Below are 11,721 nucleotides of genomic sequence, written 5' to 3' on the forward strand. Positions count from 1 at the left end.
AAATATATAAATATATATATATATATATATATATATATAACATACATGTATGTGTGTGTAAATTTACATATACAGATTTAGATATATAAACATTATATATATATATATATGTGTGTGTGTGTGTGTGCGTGTGTGTGTGTGTGCGTGTGTGTGTGTGTAATACGGTTTATGGTCAGCACGTGGAAGTACGTGGTCTGTGGCACTTCATCGCAGACGCAGATTGTGAGAAAAAGAAAAAAAATGGGATGCTCAAAGTGGTGGTAGCATGGAGGCAAGCATCTTGATATTCAATTGGCAATTGATCAGTCTAAAATGATACGTGACAAAACAAGAAGAATAGATTCTCCAATCCCAGATCAATTTAGAGTACCATGTTCGTCACAAAACACATTTGTTTCAAAATTCGTAGTCTCACCTGATACTCCACCTTCCGCGAGCATTCGATTGCCAATGAAGGATGTGAGGTATAGATACGTACTCAGCAGATACGAGAATGCGATGGCAGTGCAAGCCAATGGTAAGTACTCGTCGTATGCCTCGGCCAGGTTGATAATGCCCATCTGATGCGCTACCATAGACCCGATGAGACTGATGCAGAATGCGAGAAAGCCTGAGTTGTAAACATGGTATGCACAGAGACTTAGCAATTCATACGCAGAAATAGACCCAAATATTCCGCTGTTGCTCTTCGAAGTGCGCGTTGAATGACCTCCTCCTTATTGACGGTGGATTTATTGATATTTAGAGTATTGGCGGCGAGCAAATACACGAATTACATGTGTCGCACTACTACATTGAAGCGAAGGTGTTTCTTTTTGATACTTTGAACGCAATACATACTTGCTGACCCAAAATAGTACAACTTTGATCCCAAAGAGAGCCTTGAAATTGTACGTACGTCTATATTTAAAGTTTTACGCATACAATTTAGAGCGAACCGTAAAGGCACCCGTTTGCTCGCGCATTTAGAGTTTAAGGTCTTCTGCAGTATAAACCATACTAGTTACAACGACAATACTAACAAAAATAGGTATGGTGCTATGTACATATAGGTGGCAGTAAATGTACGGATGGTCTCTTGGCCAGGATGGCCGTAATTTTTGGACTGATACGTCATAGATCCGCTCTGACAGTTGATACCGCTTGTATGTGTATGTGGTGATGGTCTATAATCCAGAATGAAATCGACACATACAAACAGCTCCGTAGAACTTTAATATTCCACTTGAGTCAGGTGGAGATTCCGTGATCTCCTCGATATAATTGAACTTCCGCAGCACACATACCGTTGGAAGATAGCGCTACGAGACTTCAGAACCGATGGATAGCGCCCCGATTGAGCTAGGATTGAAACCTAGAAGCCTTTAATTTAAACCTAGTACAGGCAAATTCCCACGTGTCAATAGGTAAAACAAATAAATACACTCATAAAAACATACCATTCATACGATACTCCAAACGAGATCCATCTCTTAGTTCGACACCCTTTACGAGGTCCCCTGGTAATACTATATATAGCACAGTCTGAAACGCCATCCACGAGGAAAAGATCTGCACTGCTCGCGGCGAGTAAACATCACTCCATTGTAACGTAGGTATATCCTTAAACAATAATTCTTGCACGTTCATGCATGTTTCGCCCGGACATAGCGCGTACAGGCTCACAACTATGAATGGTAAGAACCCAACGAGGAATCCAGTGCCAATAGGACCCAAAAATACAAAGTCCTTCGGGTCGGTCGGTGGAAGAGTATTATGCTTCATTTCTACCCCCATTTTGATCGAAGAGACGTTTCTCAAGTCGATAATGTGTGTATGAGCTGGTACAAGGTATCCATATACACTACTGGTAGCATACAACCGATGTATTTAAATACAGCGAGAAAGTCCAACGATCCTTTGTGACGCAAAGCGATGATGACACCATTGTGTGACAATTCCATTGGCCGAGCACCATGATGCCATCACTCAAACATAAATCCGTGAAACAACGTGAATCCGTGATACGGATGTGGGAAATTTTTATTTATTTCTATATACATAAATTAACGGAATGGAACGTCTGCCGCGTGGCTCAGTTGGTAGTAGCGCAAGACTGTTAATCTTGAGGCCAAGGGTTCGATCCCCTTCGTAGCAACATTTTTTTCTTTTAAAAATTATAATTGTTTACATTGTGGACGCATGATTTGTACCGTGGAATTGACTAATTTTCTTCATGTGGCCAAGAAATACACAAGAAAATGTGTGCAATCAGGCATCAATATAAGTCAGCGAGTAGACATGGTACTAAATAGGCTCAACATCAACGACCAGTGTAAATACCTGTTTTATTGTATAGCTCCAACCTCTGGAGGCGAGCAATGTTATATCGATATAATGCGAGAGACATCAGCAATCAAATCCGATGAGCGAGCGAAATCCGGTTTTAGAGCCATTGTATACCCGCTGCCACACTGCGCCACTTCATTTGAGCTTTGATCTACCTACAGTCACCAAGTTTGGGAAATAAATTATATTCTCGTATAAACCTTAAGGATTATGCCTCTGTAAATGAGAAACGAACATCTGGTCCCAGATCTGATCCTCGCCCTCAGCTAGCACTTGACCACAGGCAGGCAAGCAGGCAGGCATATTCGCATATCAGACGTTTCGGGGTACTGCGCGCTAGACCCTTTCTCTCACATAGGCGTCTGTTTTAGCGTAGGGATGGATCTTACATCCCGAGGGATGGTAGAGGCAGTGAACCCGCCTTCAGGAAGGATGGATCTTATCTCATGTTACAGCCCTCCTTGCGGATACCTATTACCACTATAACTAAAATACATGACTCAGAAGATGTTGACTAAGTGCGGAGCATCTTTGACGTGGGGATAAAAATCCCTTGGATGTGATTGTTGCTCATCACCAGTCCGTAGGGAAGTTGTCTTTGCCTATCAAACCGACATCTGGCAATTTATGCATACTTTTCTCCACTTGTATCCTCTGCACTGATGTTGAAAACTTCGAGGAAGAAAGATTTACAATTAACATTGATAAAGACTATAATAAAAATAAATACGCGTTATCTCAGAGAAATTCGGACCAAACAAAGTACTTCTACATTAGTTTGGAGCACTCCACGAAATGCTGTGCAGAATATCGCAGAAGCCAATTACCTGATTCATAGCGCTGCAACCCTTTGTAAACGTGGCCAATAGCATTGTTAGAAGCACGTCATTTTGATCCTACATCATGTACAAGTGAAAAGTCTTTAGCTGCTCTCCTTCATAACCAGTGTGGCTCGAATTACGTTGGCGGATTGAGATAGTATGCAGTTAGGATGAGGGAGTACTGACAATGTGCAAGGGTATACGATAGCAGAGGAACTTAGCGCCAATACTTGTCAGGATTCCGCTCAAAGATTCACACGCATCAAAAGTCGATAAATCGAGACTCTAAGGATGTTATGCATTGCCCTTTTAGGGTACAATCCAAGACATACCGTTCCAGCCTGTGATTGGTAGTCTGAGCTGATTGGGGCAGGGAGACGGTCGCAAAGATTCGCAATCTCACGCACTATTTTTGGATCGTAGCTCACCTTGCCTATTGTAGTAGAATTCAGTGAGCGATAAATGAGATGGCGAAATGCAGCAAACCTTTCCGACATTCATGCCGCAAACGTCCACACCAAAAGCTCTATCCAATATTTGTAGTGCTGAATTAAGCCTAGAAATACGCATAAATAGTCTTGATAATGTATAGATCGGATTTGTATGTCACACCACATATTTGATACTGCACAGACATGTGCGCTATAAACGCACCGCTAAGCTACGGCTTAAATCAACCAGTTCAATATATATGTAAGCCTTATGTTCAGAACAAGTATCTGCACTTGATGATGTCCAGGAGGAGGGCGACAGATCGTTCATAAGTTGAACTAAACCGGTTACTCTAGCACAACAAGTGTGGACAAACGCAACACATTTGCTGGTACTGAGAAATTGCGTCTAACCCTGTTTGCTTTTGAAATCTCACACACCCGACATGGGGGCGCAGGACACCAAAAAGATGAGGCATAATAGTCACAATTCGATTACATATACTTACCTTGCTGGACATCAGTCAGGTACTCACAGATGGTTTTCGTTCGCGAATGTAGCATGTCGATCGCATTAAGTTGCTGTGTCATCTGTAAGGAAACTACAACACATTCAAAATTAGCCCACAAGAAATCAGCCCATCGGTGTACAAGCAAGAACAGTATGCAATAAACTCTTTCAAACGAGTAGGTGTTGACCAAAACAAAACAGACCGTCACATCACGCACGTATTGGGTTTTCTCGACAGGATCTGCACAACAAAGAACCTGGCATACTTATAAACCGGACAGGAGGTGCTCGCATTTACACAGGTAGCTGGACACAAAGGGCACCTATAGGAGATAGTGCCATACACTCGCGAGCGTCTGCCCGTGATTTATACCCACGTACAAACGGAGAGTGCTTGAGACGACAATCTCAACCATTGAGTGGTCCAAGAAGTACATAATATACAGGCGTACGAACCTTGTGACTTATTACTATTATCATTGGCATCACCGGTACTGGTTGCACTCTTTGCAATATGATTGAGAGCCGTGTTCTCTGCATCCTCCGTTTCCATTCGAAATGGGACTTTTACCAGATGATGGATAGCTCCCGATTCCTTTGTGAACGTATGTAAAAATAGGTGAACGATACATCAGAAAATTGTAGCTACGAAATGGAATCGCAGTGGCCGACAAGATCGAAGTGAATTTAGCTGGACACAAAAACCGTATATCCACCCACATCCGTGCCAAGCTTCGCTATATATACACCACACTGAAATCGAGAGAGTTGAAAGGCGTGACGTACATAGCATGTAAAAAAAGGTGGCATGCGACGCAGTCACGAAATTTTAAATCACAAACGTTGCTAAACAGTGATTATAAAAGGGCGTTCACTATACGAACAAGCGTACTTGTTGCACCGCCTCAGGGGTCCATAGGTAGAATGCATGATACCAGGTGATATCAACGAACGCTATGATGTTCGATCGTGCAGTTCTTCCTGTGATTATTCTTCCTTCGTATACATATTGAATAATCAAGCATGCATGAAATTGCGACCCCCTCGAGAAGACTCTCATAGCGCATACCTCACTAATGGATTCATAAAGTCCGGGCAAGTTGGCTTGGATGGCCTTATCCTCTGACGACATCCAAAATAGCAGCATCAGAGGGTTGCTTATGTGGTCGCACATCTGTTTGTGGAGACTCATCTCATCATCGGTAGGAGTCTGTGCCACAGTGTACCACCCCACCAGCTCATAGTCCGACGACACTTGCTGAACTGTGAGCCATGTGCAAAAGTATGAGGAACAATCCGAGTAAGAACTGAGAAACTTTCAATTCAAACGAGTAAATAAAGGGATAGTCTAATTACTGATTTAGATGAGGCGTGGCGTAGACTGCCTATCCTCATCATATCCAAATCCGCGAGATTCTAAATACAACGCGCGTACAAGCCGCCACACAGTTATTTGTCTCCCATGCTCTACTAAGATACGGTGGTGACACTGTACGTTGGCATGAAATATTTTACTGCTAAATGTGTATGTACCTAGCACTAGTGAGGGGAACTGAACAAACCTAACACGCAAACGCAATGCTAATCAGAAAAAAATGTGCTGGCTAAAACCTGCATACCCAAATTAAGGCGCTCGGCCACATTCTCTCCATCGACAATTAGTCGATTCGTCTGCTCATCTCGTGTGCATACAACTTCTGTACAACTGATGATCTCCACAACAGGCCCCACTTGTGTTCCATACAACAGACCCACGACTGCGTCGCAATATTACAGAGACGCATTTCAGTATCAAACGATAGCGTCAATGTCCTCCTTTTCTATATATATATATATATATATATACACCACACACACACACACACACACACACACATACACACACACACACATATATATATATATATATATATATATATATATATATGTGTGTGTGTGTGTGTGTGTGTGTGTGTGTGTGTGTGTGTGTGTGTGTGTGTGTGTGTGTGTGTGTATGTATATATATATGTATGTATGTATATATATCTAGTACAACGAGTGTAATATCCATCTACTGCATTCTACTGTTTCGGGCCTATTGTTAATCGGTGAAAAAAGTATCAAAACTCTCAATCGTAGGTGTCCACCCGTCATCTCTCGATATACTTGCCAAATAAAAGCTTGTGTTAAGCTATGTCAGTAGAGATATTCAGCATGGTTTGGTTAACCACTCATCATTTATTGACATATGTGGCAATTGTGCAGGTGTTGGTAGCCTCATCCTTCGAGTGTACCTACACGACAAGTTAGTTTTCACCTCCCGCGTATTCAAGCGGTCAGCAATCCCTGTAAGTTGATCTCGTACTATGCATGTCCTGATACATGCCTCGTTGTGGAATAGTTCTTTAAGATGATGTACAGAGGCCTGCGTGACCCAAGCACTCAACAGTATATTGTGTATACATATGTGGATGAGTATGTATATATGTGCTTCTCTACAAGTTCACAGCAATCAGACCTAAAGCGGTATGTGTATTTGTGCTGCTCAACATACTGCCATGTATTACGGAGTGTGTCTACATAAATTATTTCCGGCACAATGAGTGTAGTACCCTTGTTTGATATCAATCGAGAAACCCCTAAACCCTAACCCCCAAAAACATATTCACGACCTGGCATACTCAATCACCGGTCATTTAGTTTACCTTGTCCTCTAAACTATAAGTGGTGTAATGCAATACAGGCGCGCTTACATACACACAAATCTACGGATCATAATATTATATCATGAAACCAATTCTGTTTCTTTTCCCCTTTCACCAAATATGGTCTCTAAGCCAGAACATATCCAATTAGTGAACTAGTCGGAAAAATCACAATTTGTAAAAAACAAGATTTCAATTCTGAAATTTACAATTTCGAATTTACTACGGCAATACACATTCATACACAGGTCATCAACCAGGTGATCTGGCTACCCCTAGCCAATGTATACCTCGCCGCCTTGACTTTCGAGCTGCTTGATGTGTATGTGATACGTGTGTACCGTTACCAGTCCGGAAACAAATGTCTGTCTTAGTTGGTGGAACTGTTATATAAAAAGTGTATAGGAGCCTAGAAATTACTGGCATCCCCATTTGCTGGAGTTCCGGTTGTTTCTAAGTCGTGGGTACTAATTTGTTGTGGTAACGGATTTGAGAATTCACATCGTACTATATTTCAAATTGAACGGATTCCACATATGCTGCATGCAGAAACACCGAAAAGTTGAAGCTGATAAAGAAAGACGAGTGCAAGATCGCGTCTGCCGTAGTGCCGCTCGGCAACATTATTGCACAGGTGGGGGAGTGACTGGTTTGATTTTAGCTAGTATCAGTATATGTATATATAGATTTAGATGACCGCAAAATGCTACCTTTTTTGTGTACGTACTCTCGTTCAGATGGGTGTTTGACTACTTGTTGCACTGCTCTTTCAGTCTTTGCATTACTTTCACACACACTGCGCTACAGGTAGTTGTTGTATAAGCGATAGGTATTTTGACCATACTGTTGTTCTTCAAATTCCGAAGTCGGACTTATGTACCTGATTTCATCGTCTACAAAAGGAGTTGTATCTAATCCCCCGCCTAAATTCTGATGCTCATACATACACCAGAACTCTCATGTCAAGTTAAATAACCCGTCCAATTGTCTTTGGGTATATCTCGAGGGGAAGTCCTCCAGTATTCCCAGAGTGCACCGCCTCATGGTTTCATGCGAGGTCTTTGCCCTACCTGAAAGTATGTTGTTCAATGTATGGTTATGTTCCTGGTTCGGTGAAAATTTTCTAAGTGTTTTTACCATATTGAGCTATTCATAATTGAAAGTATGCCATCTGCGTCAACAGTCAATCTTTATTTATACACACTAACAACGCACCGCTACGCAGCTGGAGTGACTTTTGCAGCAGCTGCACCCAAAGATCTGGCACTAAACCAACCACTCGACAGACAAAGCAGTGGTTATAGCTCGAATTCAGGTATCTTTTTTTAAATTTTCTCTTCGTTAATTTGTATATATAAACCGCTGGCAGAATTGCATTCGTAGACTTTGTGATAAAGTAGCAAGTTACTTATTGTGTTTCGTTATATGTACACATAGCGTAACTGATAACTTATCAGAGCTATATACCTCTTGTGTAATCATGTGTCTTCAGCACAAGTACATCTCGTTCATCGAGGCACAACTAGATACTTCATCACATACACCAAGTAGTTATTGCAGTTCAATGCACATGTCACAGATGCTTAGTTAGCGGTATGAGTATGGCTCAGATACATCGCCCACATCACTTGTATATATTCCACTCATGTACATCTCCAGCGACGGGCCTATCCGCGTCCTTCGACGCGGTCAGTAGTGAGCGTGTGATCAGCATCGGCAAACAGACTGGCAACATGATCGGTTCCGGTGCCTGTCTTCTAAGCAATGGTATTGGAAACGGAGCCAAGTTGGTAGGTAAGACAGTGGGCCGCCTAGCCTCGCCGAGCCTGGGCAGACTCACCTCGCCATCGTTCGGTCTTGGAAAGGTATCTCCTACCCCGTCAATGGAAAGGAGAAGTATGCGGTATGTATGTGTGTAGGTATGTATGTGTGGAGAAGAATTACGGTGTCGCAAATCAAATCGGTACGTTTTACACGCCTGTGGGCTGGGTGGCTAGACATGTCTGGTCTGGCCAGTTTTCAAGTGTTCCTGTGTTTGACGGTGTGACCTCGATACACTGGTAAGCTGTACCTTAGATATTCCTCTTTTGCCTCCAAGAACGTGAAAGTGTTACTGTGTGGACACGTATGTACCCAGCCTACAATGGCAAGCGTATCCCGAATGTACTTGACGCTGTTTTGCTATCCGAACCCGAGAATAATATCGTCGGTCCTAAGTGGGGTCGAGGGTGTCTGCACGGTCCCACCTTTTTTTTCCCATCAGAACAAGATCAAACATCCGTGCACGTTCATCGGGATACTTCTCACAAACAACTCTACAACACTTTTCTGACCGCATACAGCCAGGTTCGTACAGTGTATATGGTTGCAAACTCTCACGTCCGCCTTGTATTCATGTTTAGGTTAATGGATTTCGCTACAAACAGTATCTTCGCGTCAGGGACAGACCCGCCCTCCACAGAAGATATACAAATGTGAGTCTATTGTAGGAAGGATTCTACAGAAATGTGAGCATGCACAATATTCATATTCGCATTCCGTGCGCGTGCTTATGTATTCAATCCTGGGTGATGGTGAAGTAGAGGTGTAGTATCGGTATGGCATGCATGTATATATGTTCAGACAACTGTTGTATATACTGAAATCTACCACATGTGTCGTTCAAGAAAATATATATAAATGTAATCCATGCACATATGCGTGTAACCAGGCACAGTGTGAAACTATAGCTGTATGTACATGTTTGTGCGATAATCATTTCCCTGATCGCAAGCATTTATACATCGACCAGCCTCTTGTTGCTAAATCGTTTACTGATACTTACTGTTTGCTGTTACGTTGGCTTACAGACACAGCGCTGGTGAAATGGACACCCTTGCAAGACCGAAGACGACGCGTGTACGGACAAGTAGTGTATCTTCCAGTAAGTGAGCAGTAATATTCGAAATTTGAGTCCTACACCCGCGTCCCAATTTGAAAAATTTGTTTAATTAGGTACGAGAGCATTGGTATCCGTATGATACAGCGCCGTAGCATATATGTATAGCACAGACTTGTGACCACCATTTGACAGCTGTCTATAAATAGGATTGTCTACAACGTTTTTTATTTGATAGTACGGAAATCAGAGCTCGACAAATTTTGTAACTATCTCTCAATGAGAAGGTCGGTAGTGAATCTGCAGTGTATTTTATCACACCGATGCAGATACCAAGAAAGTGCTGCAGCGAAAGCAGACCAAAGACAGACAGTCGTATCCACTGAAGGTGTACATGGATATAGTGGGCGTTGACGACTTCCTAGCTCCCGATAGATCTGGTCAGGATGCTTTGTGTATTTAACCCGAAATTGCGCTTTATTACTCCCCTGACGGTTGTTGTACGAGTACTATTCCTTGTCGGGGTATCGTTATTCATAGCGTTCCGTTGTTTAATGTTTAAGAACGAATTATGATATATAACCTTAATTGTGCGTTTGTCTTTTCATGCTACTGACACATTCGAACAATAAACGAGGTATATTGACTCTGTGGCAGTGCCGCCATCGTCCGTCCAGTTCAAGCGACCGATCAAGATGATAGTGAATTCGAATAGACTTCCGACAGTCAGTCGATTCTGTAGCTGCTTAGACATATCAAAAGTTTTTATACTGACCTTTAGTTCATTCAAATGTATACCCGATCACAGAACCGGATACTTACGTGACCATCAAAATCAACGGTGTGGACGCATATCGAACCAAGACAGTACATAAAACTACCAGCCCGGTATGACTCCTTATCTTATAACCCTTCAAAAATGTAGGTTTCGATGGACATCTAACCACTAGAGATTCTTTATGCTACATATTACCCTAGTTTGCTTGTGTGGGATGAGTTTTGTCGATTTCTTTGGCTTTGACATCGCAATTATTATTATGCCACTCTTAAACGCTGATGCACAAGGTATCACTAGAACCCATAACATGACATCTGGACATATATCTCGTCAACTAAAGTGACAAGACCACATCATCACGCTTCTCATCCCATGATGTAACTGTTCTTGTAACATAGCATTCAGTGGCCTATATCATCTATGTTAACACATTGTCACCACCCATGGACACAGGTGTTTGACGATAGCATTGAGTTCAATGTGAGTAGTCGAGATATTTTGGCGCTGCGGGTGAAGGATAAGGGCAAACAGATACACGATACCGGGACCATATCGGTAAGTGCTTATCAGTTCTATAGATACTTTTTACAATACAGCAGAGGCGCGCCTCAGTGGGACAAGCCTATAATAGTTTTCCCGCTTGTCTGTATGTCTATTTGAGAGTAGAAAATGAGTTTTCCTATACAAACTAGCCAAGAGAGGCGAGTCGTGTCTAAACGTTACCAAATTACGAGCATATTAAAGTCGCCATGAGATACAGCCCTGTGTCAGCAGGTACAGTGCTTTCAAACGCTTCACGGTATTTCTATTGTAGTTACTGGTTGAAGATCTGGCTATGGACGAGTGGGAACGGAAGACTATCAAGCTGCCTCTGCATGAACAAGCCACTTTAACAGTGGTAGTGATGAAGACGTCGAAGTATGCAACGCAGCCCGCATATAGTGTGGCTCTGAAAGGAGTGGCAGACTATACCCAAGAGCCCCAGTTTAGACAGAGTACAGCCGATTTTCCGTCAAGGGTATACCAGATCATGAGAAGAAGGGCATATGTGTATGCTGTTAATGTTGAGCGTATATATATACACTTATTTTCATTTGCTACCATGTTTTATATCAGGTGTGAATGAATATGTGCGTCTGAGATATTGAACTGAAATCTACATCGGGACAAATTTATGCGCATACATATATATGTGCCTGCCAAAGGAATTATGATATATATATATATATATATATATATATATATATATATATATATATATATTTGTGTGTGTGTGTGTGTGTGTGTGTG

The 11,721-nt window shown here is 42.1% G+C and overlaps 3 protein-coding genes and 1 non-coding gene across 4 annotated transcripts in view; 2 read left to right on the forward strand and 2 right to left on the reverse strand.

Annotated features, from left to right (window-relative positions):
- Positions 1 to 1,831, reverse strand: part of SARC_06234 (hypothetical protein) — a 4,509-nt gene extending 2,678 nt beyond the window's left edge. The window contains exons 1-2 of the mRNA XM_014299872.1: positions 1,440 to 1,831; positions 416 to 610 (exon numbers count right to left, since the gene is read on the reverse strand). Coding sequence (XP_014155347.1) covers positions 416 to 610; positions 1,440 to 1,776 — 532 coding nt within the window. The 5' untranslated portion in view covers positions 1,777 to 1,831. The remainder of the gene's footprint in view (positions 1 to 415; positions 611 to 1,439) is intronic.
- Positions 1,832 to 2,063: 232 nt separating this feature from the next.
- SARC_30133 lies at positions 2,064 to 2,137 on the forward strand. The gene has a single exon. It is a non-coding gene; the product is annotated as a tRNA-Asn (tRNA).
- A 185-nt stretch (positions 2,138 to 2,322) lies between these two features.
- On the reverse strand, positions 2,323 to 6,224 carry SARC_06235 (hypothetical protein; the record flags this gene model as incomplete). The annotated part of the gene is made up of 8 exons (XM_014299873.1): positions 2,323 to 3,000; positions 3,156 to 3,224; positions 3,482 to 3,582; positions 4,090 to 4,182; positions 4,548 to 4,686; positions 5,161 to 5,354; positions 5,711 to 5,848; positions 6,218 to 6,224. The coding sequence occupies 8 exons, from the start codon at positions 6,222 to 6,224 to the stop codon at positions 2,902 to 2,904; spliced, it is 840 nt and encodes a 279-aa protein (XP_014155348.1). The 3' UTR covers positions 2,323 to 2,901.
- Positions 6,225 to 7,817: 1,593 nt separating this feature from the next.
- SARC_06236 (hypothetical protein) overlaps positions 7,818 to 11,721 on the forward strand; it is a gene marked incomplete at its 5' end in the record, with an annotated part of 8,380 nt that continues 4,476 nt past the window's right edge. Inside the window, 9 exons of the mRNA XM_014299874.1 lie at positions 7,818 to 7,851; positions 8,001 to 8,090; positions 8,435 to 8,678; positions 9,178 to 9,249; positions 9,625 to 9,698; positions 9,983 to 10,093; positions 10,462 to 10,541; positions 10,885 to 10,986; positions 11,246 to 11,449. Of these exons, the coding sequence (XP_014155349.1) occupies positions 7,818 to 7,851; positions 8,001 to 8,090; positions 8,435 to 8,678; positions 9,178 to 9,249; positions 9,625 to 9,698; positions 9,983 to 10,093; positions 10,462 to 10,541; positions 10,885 to 10,986; positions 11,246 to 11,449 (1,011 nt within the window). The remainder of the gene's footprint in view (positions 7,852 to 8,000; positions 8,091 to 8,434; positions 8,679 to 9,177; positions 9,250 to 9,624; positions 9,699 to 9,982; positions 10,094 to 10,461; positions 10,542 to 10,884; positions 10,987 to 11,245; positions 11,450 to 11,721) is intronic.

Source organism: Sphaeroforma arctica (genome assembly GCF_001186125.1).
Source record: "Sphaeroforma arctica JP610 unplaced genomic scaffold supercont1.437, whole genome shotgun sequence".
NCBI classification, from domain to species: Eukaryota; class Ichthyosporea; order Ichthyophonida; genus Sphaeroforma; species Sphaeroforma arctica.